Source organism: Perissodus microlepis, chromosome 2 (assembly GCF_051167445.1).
Source record: "Perissodus microlepis isolate ML-2025 ecotype Zambia chromosome 2, ASM5116744v1, whole genome shotgun sequence".
Lineage (NCBI taxonomy): Eukaryota > Metazoa > Chordata > Actinopteri > Cichliformes > Cichlidae > Perissodus > Perissodus microlepis.
The window spans coordinates 3,180,411-3,203,646 of NC_140462.1; the positions used below are offsets into that span (position 1 = coordinate 3,180,411).

The window sequence follows — 23,236 nt, forward strand, 5'->3', positions numbered from 1 at the left end:
GTGCTGACAGCATCGAGTTGTTTTAACAGAACGAGATTGCAATACAAACTCAGACCTGGAGAAACGTGCTGCTGAAGGTTCACAGTATGGACACAGTTCTCCTCTGTAGCGTCTGGCACGGGAGGCATGAGAGTGCTGACTCGGCAATCTTCAGGTTAGTGAGGGTGACAGAGAGCATGTGTTGGTTAGGCAGTGGACAGGATGAGAGGTTGAGGCACAAAAAAGTAACTAGTGGGATACCAGAGTGGAGAATGGAGGGTAGAGAAAGAGTTTGTTGTTGTTTTTTAAAGTCAACATTTACATGTTCTGTATTTATTAAACATAAAGTGAAATACTTCAGTCCTTCTGTTACATTCTTTTTCTAGACGTGTATTGAACGCAACAAGAAATTGGCCCACTCCCGCTCCACCAAAGCAAGAACCCAAACAATAGTATCTTCTAAAATGCTAAGCAGCCATTTATTTGCTTCAGCAGTGAGCAGTGCCAAAAATAACAAACAAAACTCCCTAATGGTCCCTACGCTTTCCTACACTAAATGAAAACCAAACAAAAGACAATTCACTTACCTAACTTTCTACATGAAAAACAGGAGAAAACTTAATCAACAAAAATGGCTTCTCACGCCTACTAGGCTGCTGCAGTGAACAATATATATACAAGGTGAACAAAATACTCAATTGCTACTTTACAAATCTATTTACAGCTATTTACAAAACTAAGATACCGACACCAGACACATACCCACACACGGTTATACTTGCAACTCACTGGGCACAGACACTCTATCAAAATCACTAATCAAAAGCTCATGCTATTTGTTGGATGGTGGAGGCTAGTAGAGAGGGCCAGGTGGCTGTCATCTGGTAGCTAAATACTGGAGGTGATAGCCAATTATCCAATCCAAGGACAGGAAGAGACTCCACCCAACTACTCGGCAGGCACGCCCAGGTGTCCAACTCCTAAAAGAGAAAGGGGAAAAAACCCACGGCCATCCTCTGGTGGGAGGAGTCACGCATAAAACAAAACACTGACAACATTGGTATTGTAATCAATTTAGTAATTAATGAATGATTTATAATAAAGAAATGTCCAAGCAAGTTTGTTTATACACTCAACACTGGTTGGGCCTCCGTTAACACAAATTATTGCATGGGTGTGTTATGACATGGAGGCTGAGGTGTTACTGAAGCACAGGTTGCTTTGATAAAAGTCTTCAGCTCGTCTGTATTTCGGGGTCGGGTGTTTCTCATCTCCTACTTTACAGTACTCCATGGATTCTCCGTGTGCTTCAGGTCAGATGAATTAGTTTGCCCGTCAAGCTCAGTAATAACCTATTCGCAAACTGTTTGGTCAGATGCGAAGTCCTGGTGGACAAAGAAATCAGACTGAAGCATGAAGTGCTCCACAATCTCCTGGTAGGTGACTGCTGACTTTGGACTTGATAAAACACAGTGGACTAACCACCACCAACACCAGCAGAGGACATGTCATCCCAAATCATCAAAGACTGCACAAGTTTCCACTGGACTTCAAAGACCATGGATTCTGCGCTCTTCTTTCCGATTCTAACACCTTGATTTCCAAATGAATGCAACATTTGCTTTTATCTGAAAGAGCACTTTGGACCACTGAACAGCACTCCAGTTTTTTTCTTCTTAGAAGAAGTCAAGTCAGAAGTGGCTTCTTAGCCTAGGTAAGATACTTCTGACGTTGTAGACTAGATGACTAAACTAATGAAGTCATGGAGTACTTTTCTGTTAATTGAGTGGTTTGACCATGTGGCAGTTGTAGCCCCTTTCCTGAATACATCTGTGCATGTTGGCACTGAATGTCACCAGACTCAGTCCATTCATATGAAGTTCAAAATTTTGACTAGTTCTCTTAAGTACTTAAGAACTCAGTCCACAGTCTGTAAGTTCTTGAGTACTTATGGCCGGTCCTTGACAATCCTTTCAAGACTGCAGTCTGTGGAATATTGGCCCACTCCTCTTGTCTTTCTGAATTTTAATTGACAGGATGTTGCACAGGCTGTTGTACATGCCCATTGAAAAGTGTCCCAAATGTGCTCAAAGGGGGTCATGTGTAGTGAGTAGGCAGGCCATATAAGGACTGGGATTCAACTTCAAAAGGGTTGTGTACAGATCCTTGTACTGTGGGGTTGAGCATCATCCTGCTACAACTTTAAGGGATAGTACATGACCCCACCCTACCCCCCACCCTGGGGATTCATCTTTGAAGAGAACACTTCCCTAACATGACAGCTGCCGTCAAAGGTGATCACTGATGAGGACCATGAGCATGCAGACTAGCAGTTTCTGAGAGTTTTGCAGGAAATTCTCTGATTGTGCAAAAAAGCTGTCCCGTTGGCTGGACCGCCACTTCCAGCTTCTGCTGGGGAAGAAGCTGGATGTGGCGGTCCTGGGTTGCTTTGGTTACATGGTTATGGTTGTGAAATAAACATTAAGCTGACAAATCTGCACATTTTCCTGCAATCAGCATCCCAGCTGCACCCTCCGTCTAAACCAGCATCATCTGTGGCCTTGTGCCCTGTGATAACACTGCAAAATGTAGAGCAACCTTTATTATTACCGTCTGAAGACACAGCTGTGCAGCAACCACGCTATTAATTCAGCATCTTGATACACTACACCTGTCAGGTGGATAGATTTTCTTGGCAAAAGGGAAGTGCAGATTACTAAACTAATGAAGTCCTGGGTTTTTCTGTTAATTGAGTGATTGATGTTGGTGTTCTGCTGATCTGCTAATTCACATTCAGGATTTTGAATGCTTTTACTCTATGTCTCTGTTGCCAATTACATCTGCTAAGTAAAAATATACTTAGAGGTAGAAGTGAATTAAACAGAAAAAAGTAAACTTTCTGTAAATGTGTGAGAGAAAGGAGAACAAACACCCCGAAAAAAACAAGCCGGTTATGATGTTATGGAGCATGTCATTGGTGATGTGGAGGAAGGCTGACAGGATAGAGTGGAGGGAGATTGAGGTGGACTTGCAGGGAGACAGATGTTTCACCATAATCCCCGGATTTAGAGAAGGAAGCGGTAGCGATGGGGAGAAAAGACAGCTTAGAAAAACAGTTCCGGATTTTAACCTTTTAAAAAATATTTCTTGACAGGACCAGAGAGGGGGTGGGGCAGGCGGCTGTAGCAGGAGATCAATAAGAGTAAATTCGAAATTTAGATTTAGATGCGCGTGTGTGAAGGGTTTACGTTGCAGCAGAGGTGTGTAGTATGGACACGGAGGAGACGGGAAAAATCAAGATGGCACGTCCTTCGGCTGCCCAGAAACATGCAAGTTTGATTTGTGGTTCATCTGCAGTCCTGCAGAAGGGCCACTTAATCACTTTTTAGAGAGCTTGGCTGTAACTCTAGATTCAAGGTAACTCATCTTGCATTTTGGGCTTAATGTAGTGGCTTCATTTCGACACACCTCTCCACAATAACATCCTGAATGATTGGCATCTACCTTTCAAACTGGGCTTTTTCATTGAGGAGCCGATAGAAAACTATAAAAACACGGCCTAGTGTAGTGGCATCTGCTGTCACCCTGCAGCCGGTGCATCACACAAAAACAGGCATGTAGTCATCGGGGCCCAGAGGCACGCGTAGATTTGTTTGCGGTCACCACGCTGGTCAGTTTAACCTTGAAGTGATTCAGAAGTTCTGCTGTCCAAACAAAAAGTGCTCTGTTGCATCGTCGAGGCTTGATGACACACCAGTAGGTGGCATTACAGACCAACTGCCTATTACTGCCCACTATCACTGCATTGCACCCAATTAACTGCTATGACACAGCCAACTAACCTAAATCATAATCTCTCCGTGTCACAGCCATTAATTTACACACGACTACCTCCACAGTTTCTAATAATATAACAGTATATCTCCATGGAGATATATTGCATGGTTGACTTCAAGTCTGGTGCACAGTGAGGTTTTAGAGTCTTCTTTCTTTTGTGTGTTGTGTTTTATTTGTGGGAAACAAACTGTTATTACGAAGGAAAACTCTAACATGGGGGTCATTTTTACTAAATTTGATGATCCCCAGTTTAGTTACTCATTCTTACCATCGCAAGCAGAGAAAATGAGTTTCCCTCCCCAGTCCTGCATTCACATGTGGCCGGTAGAGCCCCACGCTCCCACTGGCACAGCAGTCAGTGGACATTACTGAGATGCTGGACTTGGACAGTGAATTCAGTTAATCATAGCAGCTGTGGGTGTTTCAAAGGCTGGTATCTCCCGGGGTAGTAAGAACACAGCAAGGCATAATAGTTGTTTTGGTTTTTGTTTTAAACCTCCATATGTATTATCTGGTAATAAGGCCTGAGAAATTCTGGATATTTTCAGGTTAATGGTAGAAAGTGTTTCTTTCACGAGTCAAGAGAAAGTAAGCACTGAGGAGGAAACTGAAAAATCTTCTTCCAGGCTCGAGGACTCAGAATCGCAGCCCCCTTCCGTCTGCATTTTGGCACCTTGACAAGTTTTCATCACTATGCCAGAGAGTGTCTCTATACCCCACTGATATTGTATTTGACATTTACGCAGTAGCATCGCAAGCCTAGACACATACTGTGGGACAGTAATTAGTACGTTGATGAATCACTGATTCATTCGGGCAGCTTCTCGATGCCAAAACGTTTTGGCATCAAGAAGGATTTTAAGATGTAGCCTAATTAAGCTGAACTTTTCTGCACAGCTTTCAAACCGATCTTTCTTTACTGTGCAATCGTCTAGATGCTTTTATGTCCCTTCATTTGTTCTTGCAAACAGTGTTATCATTTTTGCCCTTTTTTATGTCCAAGGCACTGTTTTCATTAGTCAGGCTGTCTCTATTAATAGACTTGGGACCTTCCTGAGAGCGAACAAACTGAAAGAGACGCCTGCTTTTGAAGCAGAAAGCATCCATCTCTCCCCGAAACAAGCACCTGCGCTGGCAGAGGCAAAACAATCGCAAGGAAGGAAGTTGTGAATAATTGAGCTCAGGAACAGAGCTCAGAGGATGGGTTTCGGAATTGTTACACCTGTGAATAAACAGAAACAACTGAGAGGCTTCTGCTGTTAGTGGGTTACTTTGTACCAGAGTTTGTGTATTAGTTTGTCATTTTTAAATAGGGAGACACAAATATTTTAAGAAGAATATTATTTCTCTTAAAAAACATAAAAGATATTGGTATGCATAAGTGGCTGGTATTTATAAGGATGTGCAAAAGGCGTAAACCACTGTGACTTCTTTGTATTTTGCTTCCAAGACTCCAGAATTCCTTGTAATCTTTTAAAGGTTGCATTGAGTAGTAGTTCTTCAGGCTTTTCTAAGGTCTTTCAAAGTTTTGATGGTTTTCTTGGGGGGACTGTGGCTGCTTTTCACTCATTTTTAGTCAAGTCCCTATCCCTGACAATTTTCAGAAGAATCTTTTGTTTGTAAAGCCGCTTAACGACATGACTTTCAAATGCTGTTTAAGTAATATGAAAAACTCCAGCAAAGACCCGACACAGAACCTGAGAGATTCATCTGGCCCTTCACTTGATCTGTCACCTGTTCATTGAAGCCTCATCAGAAATGGTCTCAGTGGAAGGTTGTTGGTCAAGAAGTCATTCGTAAGGAAGGGAAATTACTTAAGAACTGGTGTGAAAATTGGTGGCAATGGGACTGATGGAGTGATGAACCCAGTTGTGAAAATTTTGTTTCAAAATTGTCATTATAATCTAAAACAGTACAGCATCTATAGAACACAGTGGAGGCTCTGTCATGGTTTGGAGCTGCCTTTTAACCAGTAGTGCTGGGGATGTTGGTGAATTTCGCTTATTTTAATTATGAATTATTAATGCAGGAAAGTCTGGTCAGATTTTGATCCACCATGCAATACCATCTGGAAAGTGTCCGATTGGCAACAGCGTCATTTTTCATCATGACAATAATCCCAGCTCACTGTCAGTGTGTATCCAAGTATACCTGGATAGAAAAACACACAGTCATGGATTGGCCTCCCCAGCCAACATCCAAAGAAGAGCTTTCAATGTCCCTCAAGAAGCCTGGAGAACTATTCCTGAAGACTACTTTTAGTCAGAAAGCTCAGTAAGAGAGTTTAGACTTTGTTGAAGAATAAAGGTGGATTTTCAGCCTGGTTAGTATTTCTCAGATTTTGTTTTTGCCTTATATACTGTGTGTCCATGTATGTTTGCAAATGTTTGAATAGAAACATTGCACTACTGCAATATTAAGAAATAAGGGGGTTTTCAAGAGTTTTGCACAGTTGTTTCGAATGCAATTTTGCACTGAATGAATGTTAAAGAATAGTAAAATAGGTTTTAAACCAGGAGTGTTGTGGTTATTAATGAAGATGAACAAAATAAAATATAGAATATGCTAACAGAAAAAAATCATGAAACACCAAATTATTAGTCTAAACCTCTGTGTCAGCATTGGCATAGACATTCACATCTGGCATTAGTATTCAAAACGTGATTGAAAATAAAGAAAAGCTTGAATCTTGTGACACTGATGCATGATACTTGATGTATTTCTACCCCCATTTTTTGAAGTGTGACATCTTTGGTTTGTTTTCCTGTGTAGAAGCCATAGAATTGCGATAGAGAAGTGGCACCTATACAGTGATATAGCATAAATTGCTGAAAATGTCTTGTAAGCAAAAAAAAACCCCTAAAAAGACTGAACAAAATACCCAGATGTGGACTCATCTGATCAGGGTTGATCAGATGAATACATAAACACAATAAGGGACGATGCTTTAAGAATAGATGACAGTGAATTTTCTGGCCCTGGACCCCTTGACAGCTCAGTCTTGCTTTTCTCATATAATAAATCCTGGTCACTACTCATTTTAGTCTGGATTTTTGAGTGTCCCAGAGGATCCAGAGCTGTGCTCCAGGCAGCACATGGAGGGGGGGGGTGTTAAATAACAATGTCTCCTGCCATCATCTACAATCTCTTGTCTACTTCGCTGCATAAAGACAAGGCCTTTGTACTTTCCCCCTCGACGATGCACCAAGCTTTTTCCTGGCTTCCAAAATAGGCTGTGTTATAGTTGTCAGTCAAATGGAGGCCGATGTTGTTTTATTTCAGATTCCATGATGAAATCGGTAGAAACTATACTTCATAAATATCATGTGTTTGCCTGATTCAGCTTTCACTTTCCATTTGTGGTAGCAAGATTGGTTTGGTGATGTGGGAATTGGTTTAATTTCTAATGTTAGATCAGTGTAGTAGCCATTTAAATTAATGGGAATTTGACTGTTTTTTTAACCTTAGTAATAAAATAAATTAATGAATGTATAGATTTTTTAACCAATCCCTGTACTGCAGCACAAATCCTAATTAGAGGGGTTAATATGATGAAACTGTAAGGTTGTATAACACCATTAAAAGACAATTATTGTTCAAAGGACAATGACAAAAACATATTCCTCCCCAGGCTCTTACCACTGGCAGTATCCCAGGCTTCATTGATGTGGTAATGAACCTAAATTCTCCTGCACTGTTGGAAGACAACCTCATTTGGCAAGCCAAAACTGCAGGGAAGAGGATAGTCTTCTACGGGGATGACACCTGGGTGCGCCTTTTCCCAAAACACTTCATGGAATATGACGGCACAACTTCCTTTTTCGTGTCTGACTACACTGAGGTATGTGTGAGTTGAGCCGTTGGGGTTTGCTTGTAAAAGTCATGTAATGTAATTTTCTGCTAATATGAAAAAAAAAGAATGAAAGCACCTAGTTGCTGATGTGGTAAATGAATTTTAGAAAGGGATAAAGGCAGCTGATCAGCCAGCATCACATCAAAACTGCTCATCTATTAGCTCCATATGCCTTAGCGGCAATGTTCTGTGGGACTGTTTGCAATCTGTTCTTGTTTATAGTAGGATTTTGGTGGTTCTGAGCTCATTACCTGATAGGAGGGATGTTTACTTATCAAGGGTACCACAGGTTTGGGTAAATTTCCTCTCAGCTCAGATTTAATGAGGATAGTCTTGGTATGGAGATGAATTTTGAATAATATGCCTAAATTAAATATGACTTAAATCTTGTATCTAAAGACGTGCGTCACCTTCTTTCCAGGTTGACAACAATGTAACCCGTCACTTGGACAGCACCTTAAAGAGAGATGACTGGGACATTTTAATCCTCCACTACCTAGGCCTGGACCACATTGGTCATATCAGTGGACCGTATAGCTCACTCATCCAACCCAAACTGATGGAGATGGACGACATCCTGAAGAAGATCCATAGTGCTCTCATTTCAAAGGTAATTTATTTTCTTAACTTCTACTCTTATGTGCATCATTTGCATTCTGTGTTATAGAAGAATTCCTTTTTGTTTCTGTTGGGTTAGAATGTAAGCTTTCTTTTATGAGACCTCATTATTTTTATCCCAAGGCCCCTAATTGTAGCTAACTAGCAATATTTACCAACTAGTTTCAGCCCGAGTCTTTAGAGAGATGCATGGATTCCAAATGAAACAAAGGCAGTCAGGAACTGACAACATCTTTAGAATTCAGGAGAATACCTCCAAGACTTTGTCATAGTCAGCATTCTCCACCTTGGGAAGAGCACCGGATGACAAAGCTGACGTCAAATTGATCTCACATCTGCTGTTGCTAGCTGCTGTTTTGCCGATGGTATACCTCTCGACTGCTGGGTTGCAGACACGGTCGTGTCAGTTTTTACTACCATCACTACAGAACCTCAGAGATTATACAGAGGCAGATATGTCAAAGGGCTCTAGAGTGCGATTAATTTAGTCGCACATGCAACCTAATTTCTCAATGACTATGACTATAAAAACAATCCTAGGTCTCAGCTGTTCGAGTAAAAAAAAAAAAAGTCTCTGCAACTCTGAAAGTCTCCCTGTGGTTAACAACAGATGGACATTATGCATATCATGGTCTAAACCAATCAGAGATGGTCAAGTGCGGGACCTCTCTGATTCGTCCGACAGAAGTAGATGCAGCTGTGGGTAATGAGAAAGGACTGAAAAGAACGATTGATAACTTTTTCGTTAGGTTAAGGCTTGATCCGCCCGAAATTCATAGCCAGTGCTGTGACACTAAGCCATCAACCTCTCAGGTTATGTCTAACACTGGTTCGGAGACGACATCAGATAACGAGCCACATACGATCGACTCCGAGCTAGAGCCCACTGAAAGTTAAAGGGGGAACGTGTATTCAAAGCGAGTGGCTTGACCAGTTTCCCTGGCTAAGGTACAGTAAAGCTGACAGAATGATGCACTGCTTTTACTGTCGTGAGTGTGGAAAGACCGTTGCCGGCAATACTGTGTTTGTGACTGGTGCTAATATGTTTCGAATGGAAACGCCGAACAAGCACAGTGTATCCAGAAAACACATTACATGCTGCGATAAATGCACTGCCCAAGTGTCCCCGGTCCTCTAATTAAAAAAAATGTGAACATGTAAAACTGTGGTGTTAAGCAATGTGGTTAAAAAATTTGTGTGCACTTAAGAAAAAAATTCAGGTACACCAGTGCAACCATGGCAAAAAGTTAGTCTAGAGCCCTGGTCAACAGTTTGAAAAGATAAGACTTTCAAGAAATAATTTTTGGGGAAAATTATTGGGCTTTGACTCCGTTCCTTTCCTATATTGGCGCTGATATTGCACTGTTGTCTGAGTGGTGACGCCTGTTGCTCGGGAAAATACTGCAGCTGCTACTAGAGTCTTAAGGGTGAACATAAATAAAAGCAGCTGTGTGATGACGATACCAGTGTCCAACTTGATGGGCATACTGCATCCCAGCTGCATAGTTCCTCCGTAATGGAAACCTGTGGAACCCTTTCAGCCTACTTCAGGCCATACATGACCCATAGACATATAAAATCTCAAAAATTGGTTTGCCAAGCAAATAAAATGTGAGTCTTGTTGCTTTCTCCCAAAAACAACCAAAACATAACAAAAATAATGGACTCTGCAACACTCAAAAACATCTCAAAAACATGGGCAAAGTATTTAATCATTAATTAAGCAGCACTAAAGTACTTCAGCTCTGTTGTTGCCTGTTAAATATCCCGGACAAGCCTCCAGTTGCCACAGATGGACTCAAGGTAAATAATAAGGAGGGAGTCTACAAAAGCTGTTTACACAAATCCAATAGACCTTATTGAATACCTGAGGTAGTTTTTTGTGGCCTGAAAAGCCCAGTTGAAAGGTAGGCCTGAACCACTTCCAAGAAACATATACGACTGTGTATAATGTGTAAGGGGTAGCTCGTTTTGGCAAACCCTCGAAAAGATCCAACTCTGCATTTTCTGCAACCTTACATGTATGTGCTTTGCATTTTACCTCCTTTCAGTCTTTTGTTTTGGGTCCAGGGTTTCATTGTTGGGTTCTGGGCATCATGGAGCATTAAGCTTCAGAAGAGACTGTTATTTTTCTTAGGAAGAGATGAGGGATGGAGTATTGGACTATCAGTGCTGTTGCTGCTCATTGTTAATATAATTTGAGCCATTTTAAGGAGAAGTGAATGTAGGACAGACTTTTATTTTTTATTTTGCTCCCCATATTTTGTTTTAGTGCTTTGCCTTCAGATTTTTGTGTGAAGCTAATGGGACTGATGTGCTTCGTAAGACTGAACTGAAATTAGCTATTGCTTGTCAACATCTGTTTGTCTCTAATAAATTTATAGAATAACTCTTTTTTATGGTTGTTTAAATGTAGTTAGTGTCATAATAAAGTAAAGACAGGAAAATATGCAAATATGAAGTAATGACTGGTTAATATATTAATATGATGCTATCAGTGATTCTTTTTTTAACACTATCAGTTTTTAGGTAGGCATTTAATTACACAGAGAATTTGCACTGTTTCCAGCATTTATTATGTTATCTGTTGCAGGAACCACCAGAGATTTAATAAACTGTTAAGCTTTTGTTATCTTTAATTTTGCCTTTGATCAGTGTGCAGGTCTTGTGCCTTTGTTTCCCCCCCTCCTTTCACATGGTCTGGCAGCTGTGCATGCATATTGTCTTTGCACCGTGTGTGTGTTGCTAATGGGCATTTTCTTGCTGTCATTCAGCTATGGAGCTTGTATTTAGATTGTCAAGTCATGTCTACATGAGACTACAACCTCCCTCTTCTTTCCCTTTGCTTTGGTATATTTGAAATGACAGAGAGAACAGAAGCCAAGTGCACGTAACCCTTTAAGATTTCCTTCCTTTGGATAAGTTGATTCAACATTTCACCAGATCCCAAAGTTTTGAATTCTGTCTTGTTAAAAACTGTCTGTCCGGGGTCATGGCGACATCTCTGTGCTGTGGGCAGCCTCACATGTGCTCCCAGTGAACTCTTTGAATGAAACCTGTTTGAAAGTCTTGCTTCAGTCACATTAGTGGAAGCTGTGCCTGTTCTTTTTTCTTCTAGCAGCACTATGACCTAAATATAGACACAGTCCAGTGGGGTCCCGCAGGATGTCTTAGAAGCTCCTACCAAACAACGTTTCTTCAATCAGCACATGCTTCTAATATATCCGGGTGTTTATGATACTGAGGTATCAGGATGTCTCACTGCACACGCAAGCTGGGTGTTATTTACTGCCGCCACTCCTTGATGGTTTTAAAGGGACGGTGGTTCGAGATGGAGGTAGCCTCAGAGGCTACCTCAAAATGAAGCGAGAGGCTTATTTAACCAAGCGCAAATTAGGGACAGAGAAATTCTTTACCTGCAGCACGGACTAACGCAACACTCTCCATTAAAACATGATTGGAAAGCAGGACCTCCTGGTCATAAAGACCTCAGTAAGACCTTTGTGTTAATGGAGAGCTCATGGCCTCAATCTTCTCTTCTATATATTTCAATTTTTACGGGTTGGTTTCTACTTTTGCTGTTTAAAGTATAAAACTTTTTAAATATGACCTGCAGAATGAGCAAGTGATCTAAAGCCTGTCAGGGAGACAAGTGAAAAAAACATTTATACTTGGAAATAGTTTCATGTGTCTGTTTCAGTTATCTTTATTAAGTTCAAACGAAAAGCTTGAATATTGTTGTTTTAATGAGCTATATCGCTCCAGTCTTTCCTTTATCTGAAATGTACAGTTAACTGCTGGGGTTTCATTTTTCTGTTCTTATGATTAAAAACTAAAAACAAAATGCTTTTTATGGCTCTTTGTATGAGCAGTTAGGTCATGAAGTTTTTGGACAGCCAGACAATTTTTGTGATATTTTAAGTTGTACACCACAACAGTGGATTTGAAATTGGATGTAAAGCGTAAAGTGGATGTAACACAGTCAATCAAGACGTGATTGATTTTTTTAAGGGGTTTAACAAAAAAAATGTATAAACTGTTAAGGATTTATAATTTATTACTTATATGCAGTTTCCCATTTTTTAAGCCTTCAAAGTAACTGGACAGTTGACAGACAGCAGTTTCATGACCAGATGAGACATAATACCTCATTTGGCATAACAGAGATCTTCGCTTCCTGTGTTTGACGTCCATAGCCCGGTCAGAAACACTCTTGAGGAGGTAGTTGTATCATTGTTAGTCTAGTCAAGAGAAACTGGTTACACCCAAGAACAAGACGGATTTATGAGAAAACATCTGAAAGAGTCTGCACAGTTCTGGAGAAAAACAAGATTTTACCAGAACTATGGGAAGAGAAAATTATGGAGAAGCAAATAAACAGCTCATGCATCACCATTTAAACATATATGTAGGAATGGGCATGTATGGCTGCCATAACGTGGAATCAAAGTACAATTTCTTTTTCTTCTATGAGTTATTTAGTTGAGCTTTCCACCCTCCTAACAGCTAAAATACCCCTGGGCTGAGAATCACTGATTTACCTGATCAAAAAGCATGATTTCAGAGTAAAGTGAAGCTTTTGTTTTTCCTCCTGGCTTACTCATGGAGAACACGAGCAAGTGTCTGATTCAGGACAGTGTATTGGCCCAAAAAAGGTTTGTTATGAAGTGTGAAAAAACGTCTCCCAGAAGAGGTCCGCGTCGTGCTTTCATCCAGGAGAAAACTCTGACTTATCTTAAACAGAAAAGAGGCTCACTCAGCGTGTGGCTAGGTGGTTTTTAGTTTCTTTTCTTTCCCCCATCGTCCCTTGTGTCCAGTGTCATCCTATAACAAGCATCCAAGAGGTAAAATCTGGGGCAGAGGATAGTCTTTTGCTGCTGCTGTGCTGAGTAACTAATATAATTGTTCAGCAAAGCGCAAAGGCACAGTTCAGCGCAGGCTTTCCACCTGCAGCCTCGGCTCAGACCATTCTTCATGTTTTTATGTAACAGTCTGAGAGTATCCGAAAGTTCTCTCGTTCAATAGCTCCATCTACAAAAACACCAGCATTTTCTGCTCCTCTGCTCGGATACTCGTGTTATCCAACTCGTCTTGGCAGGGTTTATCCCAGCTACCTCATTAATGATTACTTTGTCTGTCTTTCAGGTTGTCTTGCTTAATGGATTACAATTTTCAATCTTAAATAATAAATGATGGCCTTTGATGTTGTTTGTGGGTATGATACAACATTAGAACTGAAGTGTCTTTTGGTAATATGTGGTAGGATCTGGCTTTTGTTTTGTTAACATCTACAGTCATGCCTTTAAACCAGCCCCTCTGCTATGACTCATAAGGCTTTCCCTGTTGAATTCATTGTCAATGGAAGACTCTTGTGAGTCTAGTTGAAAGGGAATTACTTAAGGAAGAAACCAAGCTTGATCAAAGTCTGTCATCCTCGATTTACGATTCACCCTCGGTGTTTATTTGTTTTCTGTGTGTTTTTTTGAAGATGGTATGAAACGGCCTCAGTGTTTGTTACGGCTTTCTGTTTTTACAAGTAATTATTTAATACCTTCCTTTTATGTTGCTGTCGAATTTCACCATCGTAATAAAATGAAAAGATATCTGAAGAAGTAATCCATTAGCCCAGCAGCCATCATTTTAACGAATTGTTGTTTTCCAAACTTGATGTATCGTTTTTATTTTGTTAGCTGACACAAGACACATTTAGCTCCAGGCTTGAATAAATCCCATCTCAGAGCTTTAAAGTTTGCCTTCCATCTACAGTGCAGTGCCATTAACCTTCAGGTTTGCTTCTCTCAGGAAGTCGAGGGATCCTTGCCTTACCTGCTGGTGTTGTGTGGAGACCACGGCATGTCGGAGACCGGCAGCCACGGAGGCTCTTCGGAGCCGGAAGTCAGTACACCTTTGGTTCTCATAAGTCCAGCCTTCAAAAGAAAAGGTAACTGTCCTACTGTTTAATGCTTAATTTTAATGTTTCCTTATTTTCTGTCACATGCACTCGCTTTTTAGGTCCATCTTAATAGTACCAGTTTGGACGTCATTTTACTGCCTTATTTTGGTTCATATTGACATGCTGCTGCTGCACATCCATGATCCAAATCTCCTGTTCCACCACATCCCAGCAGTGTGTTGTTGGATTTTAGATGTGGTGACTGTGGGATGAACTCATTGTCATAGTCAAAATGATGGACGCTGCACTTTCATAGTTTGAGATGATTTGAAGTTTGAGACATGGCACATGATCTGGTCAGCAACAATAGTCAGGGAGGCTGTGATGTTTAAATGATGCTCAATTGGCACGAAGGGACCCAAAGTGTGCCAAGAAAATATCCTCCGTACCATTACACCAGCAGCAGCATTGGAACAAGGCAGGAGGGATCCATGCTTTCATGTTGTTTGCTCTGGCGTCTGAATGTCGCAGCAGAGATTGAAGAAACGCTGCCTGTTCAGAATCTCAATCTTCTGCTCCTCAGGTTTGATGGTCCTGTGCAAATTGTAGCCTCAGTTTCCTGTTCTTAGCTGACAGATGTGGTCTTCTGCTGCTTCTGCATTTGGAAGGCAAGGCTTAACATGTTCAGAGATGCTCTTCTGCATACCTTGGCCGTAACTAGTGGGTATTTGAGTTGCTGTTCTCTTCCTATCAGCTTGAAGCAGCCTGGCCATTCACCTCAGACCTCTGGCTTCAACTAAGCATTTTTACCCAGAGAACTGCTGCTCACTGGACATTTTCTCTTTGTATTTTTTGTACCTGCTCTATAAACCCTAGAGATAGCTGTGTAGCAAAAAACCCTGCAGATCAGCAGTTCCTGACCAGTTTCAAACCAGCCCGTCTGGCACCAACACAACGCTACATTCAGAGTTACTTAAAACACCTGTGACTGTGTGGATGTTCGCATGAAATACGATACATACATTTTTCTGTAAAACACCTTGTAGTGGGTATATTCTGGCCACGGAAGCTCAGGCCTTCTCTTTACAAATCAGCCAATCATAAGAAAGTTGGCTTAGATTGAGGTAACAGGAGCTAGAATGACTTATTCCACACCATTTATGCATTCTGATTACTCAGTACTTCATATCTTTGACTGCAGAGAATTGGAATAAGAATCCAAATGAGCTGTGAACAACCCAACAATGTTCATGAAATTAACAACAGGCTCTCTAGAGTGAGCTGGTTTAAAACTTCAACAGTAGCAGCAGCCAGGAATCTGAGGTTTTGACATTAGCAGGGTAATGCACGGAGTAAATGATGTCAATTTTGGGAAGTTGCAGGATGTTACGAGAAGATTAAATGTGATCAAATCTGCTCGTGTCCAAGAATGGAAAATATGGATCTGGAAGTGATCAGAACAGGTCACGTTTAAAGGATGCAGGTGGCAGCAGACTTGCCATTAACTTGAAGAGCTTGTGTGATTTTTGTAATGTGTCTGCCAGCTGCTACAGCCTTTCTTGAGTTCTCACACATAACATTTCATTAGTGTGAGGAACAGTGTCATTGCACACAGAGGCTTATGAGCAGAGCTTTATTTTGCAGTGATGAATGTGTTTAAGTGTGAAAGTACGGCTGTGATAATTGCTTCTTTCTCAGCCAAGTCTATTTTTGAAACTGTCTTGGCACTTACTTTTTTAATTTTATTTTTTTATATGTGAACTATTCACCTTAATTAATCATTAACAGTTAAGTGGAGTTGCTACAGCATGTGTGGTTTGGTTTGTACTTTATGCCTCCTGCTGGGCTCACAGGTTGACTGACTCTTTTCTTAACCACCAGAGGTTTTTGGTTTAAATATTAAACATGCAACAACCACAGAAAGTTGATGAAGTACATTTCAAATTATGTGTTTTCTTCAATGAAATAAACTCTTCTTTTGAATGAATTCATTCATTCAAGTTCATTCATAAACCGGTGATCTCTATGCCAAACACGGAGTGGAAAATATTGTACTTTAAAGTTTTTCTAACGAACATAAAACAAAATCCAAACAGGTCTGAAACATTGACTATGTAAGTTTAAATGAGCACGATCAAAAAATATCACGAGGTCTTTTGCCGTCAGTGTTTGTAGAGTGTTTGTGTCCTATTGAGACAATTCGATTAACGGTAGTTAAAATAAGCAGAAGCCTTCAGGGCCGAACAATGAAGCCAGCGTGGAAGTGGTGTGATGCCACCCATCAGAAGTTTGGATTTCAGTTTTGGTGAGTGACATTTTAGTATTTTATTCAAGTAGCCGTTTACCTGGAACCTATCAGCAGATATGTGTGTCTGTGTGTTTCACCCGTATAGTTCATGGATGCCCCTCACTAACCAATAATGTTAGCTTTAGTTGATAACTGAGCAGTCCTTCTCTGGATGGATGGATGGATGGATGGATGGATGGATTTCTAGCAGTCATGAAACATCCCTATAGTTCCTTGATGTAGGGACATTTTTATGTTATTATCTATTTATTTGAATCACTGAACTACATCGAGGACACTGACGTCTATTTAAAGTTCACAGGCACAGACTTGTTACTCATTACCACTTTAGATATAAATATATTGATGCAAGTGTGTTCTATTTTAATGCATCAGTTAGTGCAATCAGTGGCCTTCATTAGCAGAACTTTATTTTGAACGTTGTGAGAATGATAGGTCATTAGCAGAGAGCTCATCTGTCTGTTGTTTTCATTAGAACATGCTGCGGACGATCAGACTTCAGCACCACCTCACTACCTGAGCTTCACTTTTTAATCTGAATGCATCATTGAGAAAATAACCCTCTTACTGCAGATTGACAGCACATTTAATTGATGTTACTTGGGGCAAAGCTGCGTTAATAAGACACTGTTGGTATCAGAAATCTTCTGGTTATTGTTTAGCTCCGTAATCGTCCTCGGTTTTTGCTTAGAAAATGTATTTTGATCTTGGATTTTGACACAGAAAGAATGTTTTATTAAATTCTCCTGACAGTGGAAAGTTTGTGTTTGCTCAAATGAAATCTACGTGGATTTGTGACTTTATAGGAAACTGGTCTGACAACTTTAAAAAAAAAAAGTGTGCTGTGGAAACTTGGAGTCTGCATTGCAGATGGAGTGCATTATGAGAGGAGTTTCAGCAAAGGAGCCATCTTTTATCCAAGGAAATGTGCAAAAAGAGGTTTTTTTTATAGATTATCAGGAAGACACTTGGAGTTTTTTGTCGTTGTTGTAATAACACATAATTAATAATGTATTAATTCAGCAGATTGTTGTCATACATTTAGGTCCATAGGTTTGTGGACAATGAGACCTTTTTTGTAATGTTGTAGCACCATGTACCATCATAGTGGATTTTAAATCAAACAATCAAGATGTGATTGATGGTCGGCCTCCATCTTTAATTCAAGGAGTTTAACAACAGTTTTAAATGAAATTTGTAGCAATTACAAACTTTTCATTCACCGTCCCCATTTTCAGATGCTCAAATGTGATTGGACAAACTAGCTTCCTTTTAAATATAGGGACTGTATTTAATATTTTAATGGAAATCAATGACTCTTTGTCTCTGGAACCCATAAACCAAATGCTGTGTTTCCTCCCTTGAGATGCTCTGGTAGGCTTTTACTACAGCTGCTTTTTTGTCGACCTCCGCCTTCAGTTTTGTTTCCTTTGGCCTCCTTCGCGCTCTGTAGGCCTCCTATTGAGATCCTCGGGCAACAACTACCAAATCCAAGTTCAACACTTGGAATCAACTCCAGGTCTTTTCTCTGCTTAATCTGGGATGAAATAACGAGTGAACAGGCCTCTCCTGGCAATTAATTTGTTGTCTTTTCCAATTACTTTAAAATGAAAAGGGCATCCTTTGTATACAAATGGCCGTAATTCAAGAAGTTGACTTAAGTCAACACTGGTTTCTAAAAGAGGTCAAATTAAATAGAGTTCAATGGGGAAATTGCCATTGACTCTCTTGTTTTGTGACTTCAATAATTATTTTACTAATGATGTTAAGATCTCAGTCACTAGTTTCAAATTTTAATGAATACAATATGATGTTCATCTTGTAAATTATGGTCCCATTAGGCTGCAGCCACACAGGGAGCAATTGGATTTTCGCCCATCGCTGTGAAGCCGGCATTACAGACTCTGGCTGCCTAAACCTTTAATATATTTACTACCAGGTTATATATCAGTCAGCAATACCCTGTGCTCTTATTGGCAGTTGCTTCAATCACTCCCCTCAAAGTTGAATCAGATTTATCTTGGGATCCACCCACTTGGTGTCGGGTTTTTTAACCTCATAGTCACTGAGTGTTGACTTTTTACCTCGGCACTGTGAATTGCTTCCAGCACGGACGCAGCTTTAGAGTCATAAAGGGGCACAAAGCAGGATATTGTTTATTGCGGACCTACTTGTGTCTGACCCTGTGAAAGTGCAGTGTCCTTATTTCTTATTCAGATTTAATCCACCTCTTGCTCCTCACATCCTGTTTCAAAAAGCTAGGATGGTGTTATGGCGTTCTTCATCTTTTATATACATTCTTTGAGCTGGATTTTAAAAAATAAATACGCAACCTTTGTGGTCATAAATGAAAAAACATGGTCGACACACATTTGTTTTGGTTTGATGTGCTAGTGCTCAAACTGTGACCTCCAGAAGTTCTGAATGAAACCTCACTGTACCATTTCAAAAATGTATGAATGGTTATGGCTGTATTTTACATTAGCAAGGCAGATATTGGATTGCACATTGAATTTCCACCAGCTGCAGTTTTCTCGATTATGAATCAGCGTTCAGCTGCTGTAACCTTTAACTGCATTATGACACATCTATTCTGTGGGAACGTTCTGTGTAAGTCAGAAATTACAGTGCAAACCAAGCAGGTACTGTTCTAAAGAGGTTTCATTGGACGTAACTGTATAGGCTTTTACTTACTGCTTGTCAGAGAACAAAAACCAACATTGTAAAATTCTAATGTGTGGTTTTAGACACAGTTAATGTGGAATTAACATTTGATAAGATGAATTAATTTTTTCCAGCGGGTTTGAAAAGTACTCGCCTTTGAGAAGAAGACTATTATTTTTTTGGACATTTTTTTGGGACATTTATCGCTAACTAGCAGATTTAAACAAGGCCGATATTCTTGATAGCTTTGTGGCATTATCCCAAATAGCTATGAGCTTAATACAGCAAAGCCCGTGTCTTGTTGCAAATCCATCTCCTTTTAATATGAAATGGATAATTCCCAGGCTTATTTCATTGTGTCCAATTACAAAATTAGATCATAGCTGTGGGGTTTGTCTCATGCTTCAGTATGTGGCTCTCCCATTTCCCCACACATGTGATTTGCTTTGTTCATTTTTGAATATATCACACACCAGTTTAGTTCATCATTGTAACCTGAAAACTTCACTCCAATGACAATCTGGGAAAATACTCCCACTCTCTGTTTGTATACTTGAAAGCTCAGGATAGGAAGCCAAGTATCAACTTAAAAGTGTCTGACAAGCTTCAAGAAATGACAACCACAAATCATATAATAATGATATTTTTTCTTTTAATTTGTTCATTTTATGGTTTCTGATTTAGGCTTCTGTTTATAGTGATCCACAAACAGTCAAAGTAAAAGTTTGGGCTTTTACTTTGAAGACAAACCTTCTTCCTTTTGTGTTATCCACTTACCTCCTAGTTGGCAAGTATTTGCAGACACAAATCTAAAACCTCAGATAGCTGTTACCATCGGCTAGTAACCAAAGTTATTGTTTTGATTGGTACAATTTTGGTGGATGTAATTGCCAGCTTGACCTCTTTCAATCAGAAATTAATAGCAGACTGTCTTACCAGAATTTTATTGCATTCTTTACGCCCTAAGTCCCTTTAAAAAAAGCAGCTGACTGCAAGTGGTTGCAGACTGGTCCCCATCTTCAAAGCAATCATTTGGACGCGAGATCGCACAACTACTGTTTCCCTTGGACGGCTGTAGCATAGCCAGATAGATTGTAGATTCAGGTTGATAGATAGAGCAAAAAAATCACTGTGGGTAACAAATATTTTCAAAACAAAATCAAAATTGTTTGGGCCAAAAACATGCCAGTTATTATTTCACCATCAGCCATTGCACCAGCTGTGTCTTTTTTACTCTTTGCCCTTTTGCCCTGTCTTCTCAGCGGGAATGGAGAAACCAGGAGTGGTGGAGCAGGTTGACCTAACCCCAACCCTGGCCTTAGGCCTTGGCCTGCCCATATCTCAGAACAGCGTTGGCCGCGTGATCCAGAGTGTCTTGGAGGAAACCTCACTGCGAGACCAGCTGCGCTTCCTGCATCTCAATGGCCACCAGCTCAGCTGCTTGCTCAAAGACAGCATATCCGACTATGAGAAAGGTGGGTTGCAGATTCACTGTGTTCCTCCTCTGGACTCGTTAAAAGCCAAGACCTTGTTTGACAGGTACTCTCATCATTATGCTGTATTGTTTCCTGGCTGGTGATGGTGTCAGTAGCTACTTTTTTTTTTTCATTGCACACAGCAGGGTGAGTATGCCAAATAATTTAAGGCATAGTTATTCCAAAATTGAGATATGGAACTTTTTCTTCGCCTCATGTCAGTTAGAACTCTGTTGAAGCTGGAACATCCATCAATTCCCATCATTCCCTATTCCCCAGCCTTCTCCTAAACTATTAAAGTTAAGGGAGGCATACTTTAAATTTAAAAAAAAAAAGTCCAGCTAATGTCGTAATTCCACAAACTGAAAGTCATTTATAATGTCGCCTGCTACTTGCATTGAACCTATTCATTGCTTAAAGCTGCACGTTTAAATATTCCGATGTTAACAGTGAGTAAGGATAATGTGAAAGGGGATGTTTCTAGTGACGGACTAATGGAGACCTATACTGTCTTTATACATAATCACAGATTAAGAACTGAGCTAAAGGAAGAGTAAACACCAACATGAGTCTGCTAATTCTATTGCAAGTAGTAAAATAAACTAATTTCAACAAGCTGTTGAGATAACATATGTGAACTGATGCTAACACTGTCATTATTGTATTTAAATTACAGTTTAATTTACAGTCTGCTCAGTTTTGTGCGTATAACAGTTGTGACAGATGGTACAGACTTAAGATGGCTCAAAAGTGATTTACTTTGAGTCTGTCTCGGTGTTTTGGCATCAAAGCGTCTTCTTAGATGGTTTAACCTGAAGCAGTTTGATTAAAGTGAAGGCAGCATCGCATCATCTAACAAGCTCAAAAGATTCTACTTAATTAAGGCTATAATCCTGAGCAAAAATGCAGACTTGATAATTTATATATTTCAACATGTGCCAGATGAAACTGAACCAATTCAAACTGGCGGTTTTACTAGGCACTAATGGGCCTTAATGGTGTTTAGCAGATGTTAAGAAAACATTCTTCTTACAGTTAGAAAATCCTCTAAATGTCTGTGATTACAGTGAGTTTTAAGTTCCTGGTTGTCAAAGATAAACCCAGTGTGACTTTGCAGACATACCATATGGAACTAAAAGCTTTACAATGATATAAGAGTTTGAGACAAAAAAAGCACTAACTTTTGCCAAACATTAGATACTAGTCAGTTTGTTGTCGTGGGAGCGTTTCCAACTCCCACGACTTAAAGTCTATGCTCTGATCTTCAACTTGCATTGTGCATGCATTTGCATCTCTGTGCAAATGCATGCACATATTCACACATGGCTTTGCTCCCTACTTGCATCTCGGGGTCACGCGGTTTGTCTGAGTTATCCATCTTTGAGTCTGTTCCCCACCCTTCTTGTCTGTCTCCGACTCTTTCTCTTGCCGTCTTTCACTTTCAGAAGCATTCGATACACCAACAGCAGCAATTACCATCAGTCAGAAGTAATTTATCTTATCTTTTTAAAGTATCCCAAAGAGGCAGAGATAGAACTACATAAATGATTTGACACATAGCATTTTCTTATTTAGAAGTTGTTTTCCCTAAATGTTTTTGCTGACTAAGTTGTATTCTAAGCATGCTATCCTAGAGAAAATGTTGGGGGAAAAAAGTCCAGAAAAGCATAACATATTTGAGTTTCAGATGATGTCTTTACTTTTTTCATTTTGGGAGTTGACTGGATGGAAGTTAATAGTCCATCATACTATTAACTTCCATGAAGCTGAGTAACTAATGGTACAAATATAGCAGGTTTATAAAATTTGGGCAATAGCACAATGCTTCTGCTTTATTCAAAATGGTTCACAAAAGTACTGGATTAACTTATTTTAAAATGCACTGTGATGTGTGAATGTTCACTTACCGTATTTTCCGCACTATAAGGCGCACTTAAAATCCTTCAATTTTACTCTCTGGTAAACACTGGTCGCAAGAGAAGACTATGTTATTCCACAACTAGTTGGTGAGTGGTTGCTGGCAGTTGCTACAGTGTAGAAACAAGTATATGAGCTTCCTCCGAAGGGTGGCTGGCCTCTCCCTTAGAGAACCACCTCAACTGACTCCTTTCGATGTAGAGGAGCAGCGGCTCTACTCGGAGCCCCTCCCGGATGACTGAACTTCTTTGGGCATCTGACAAGGATGCCTTCTGGACGCCTCCTGGGTGAGGTGTTCCGGGCGTGTCCCACCGGGAGGAGGCCCCAGGGCAGACCCAGGACACGCTGGAGAGATTATATCTCTCGGCTGGCCTGGGAACGCCTTGGTGTTCCCCCGGACAAGCTGAAGGAGGTGGTTGGGGAGAGGGAGGTCTGGGCTTCTCTGCTTAGGCTGCTGCCCCCACGACCCGGCCCCCTTTCTTGCAATTGCCTTTGGTTGCCAGCAGGTTGCTTTAGTCTCACTGTGGGTCTGCAAACACTCGCCAACTACTTACCAAGTGATAGTGAAACTGTAAAAATGTGTGATGCAAACTGGAAACAGAGACTTTTTGGCTTCAGCGTAAAAGTTGTGCCTTACCGTTTCATTCAGCAGATTTTAAAATGCGCAGCTACAGGTCAGAGACTAAATGCTG

General features: G+C 40.4%; 1 protein-coding gene across 1 annotated transcript in view; it reads left to right on the forward strand.

Moving 5' to 3' along the window:
- The window catches only part of pigg (phosphatidylinositol glycan anchor biosynthesis class G (EMM blood group)), an 85,961-nt gene that overhangs the window by 3,580 nt on the left and 59,145 nt on the right, over nt 1-23,236 (forward strand). Inside the window, exons 3-6 of the mRNA XM_084940396.1 lie at nt 7,448-7,657; nt 8,091-8,279; nt 14,090-14,228; nt 20,415-20,627. Of these exons, the coding sequence (XP_084796522.1) occupies nt 7,448-7,657; nt 8,091-8,279; nt 14,090-14,228; nt 20,415-20,627 (751 nt within the window). The remainder of the gene's footprint in view (nt 1-7,447; nt 7,658-8,090; nt 8,280-14,089; nt 14,229-20,414; nt 20,628-23,236) is intronic.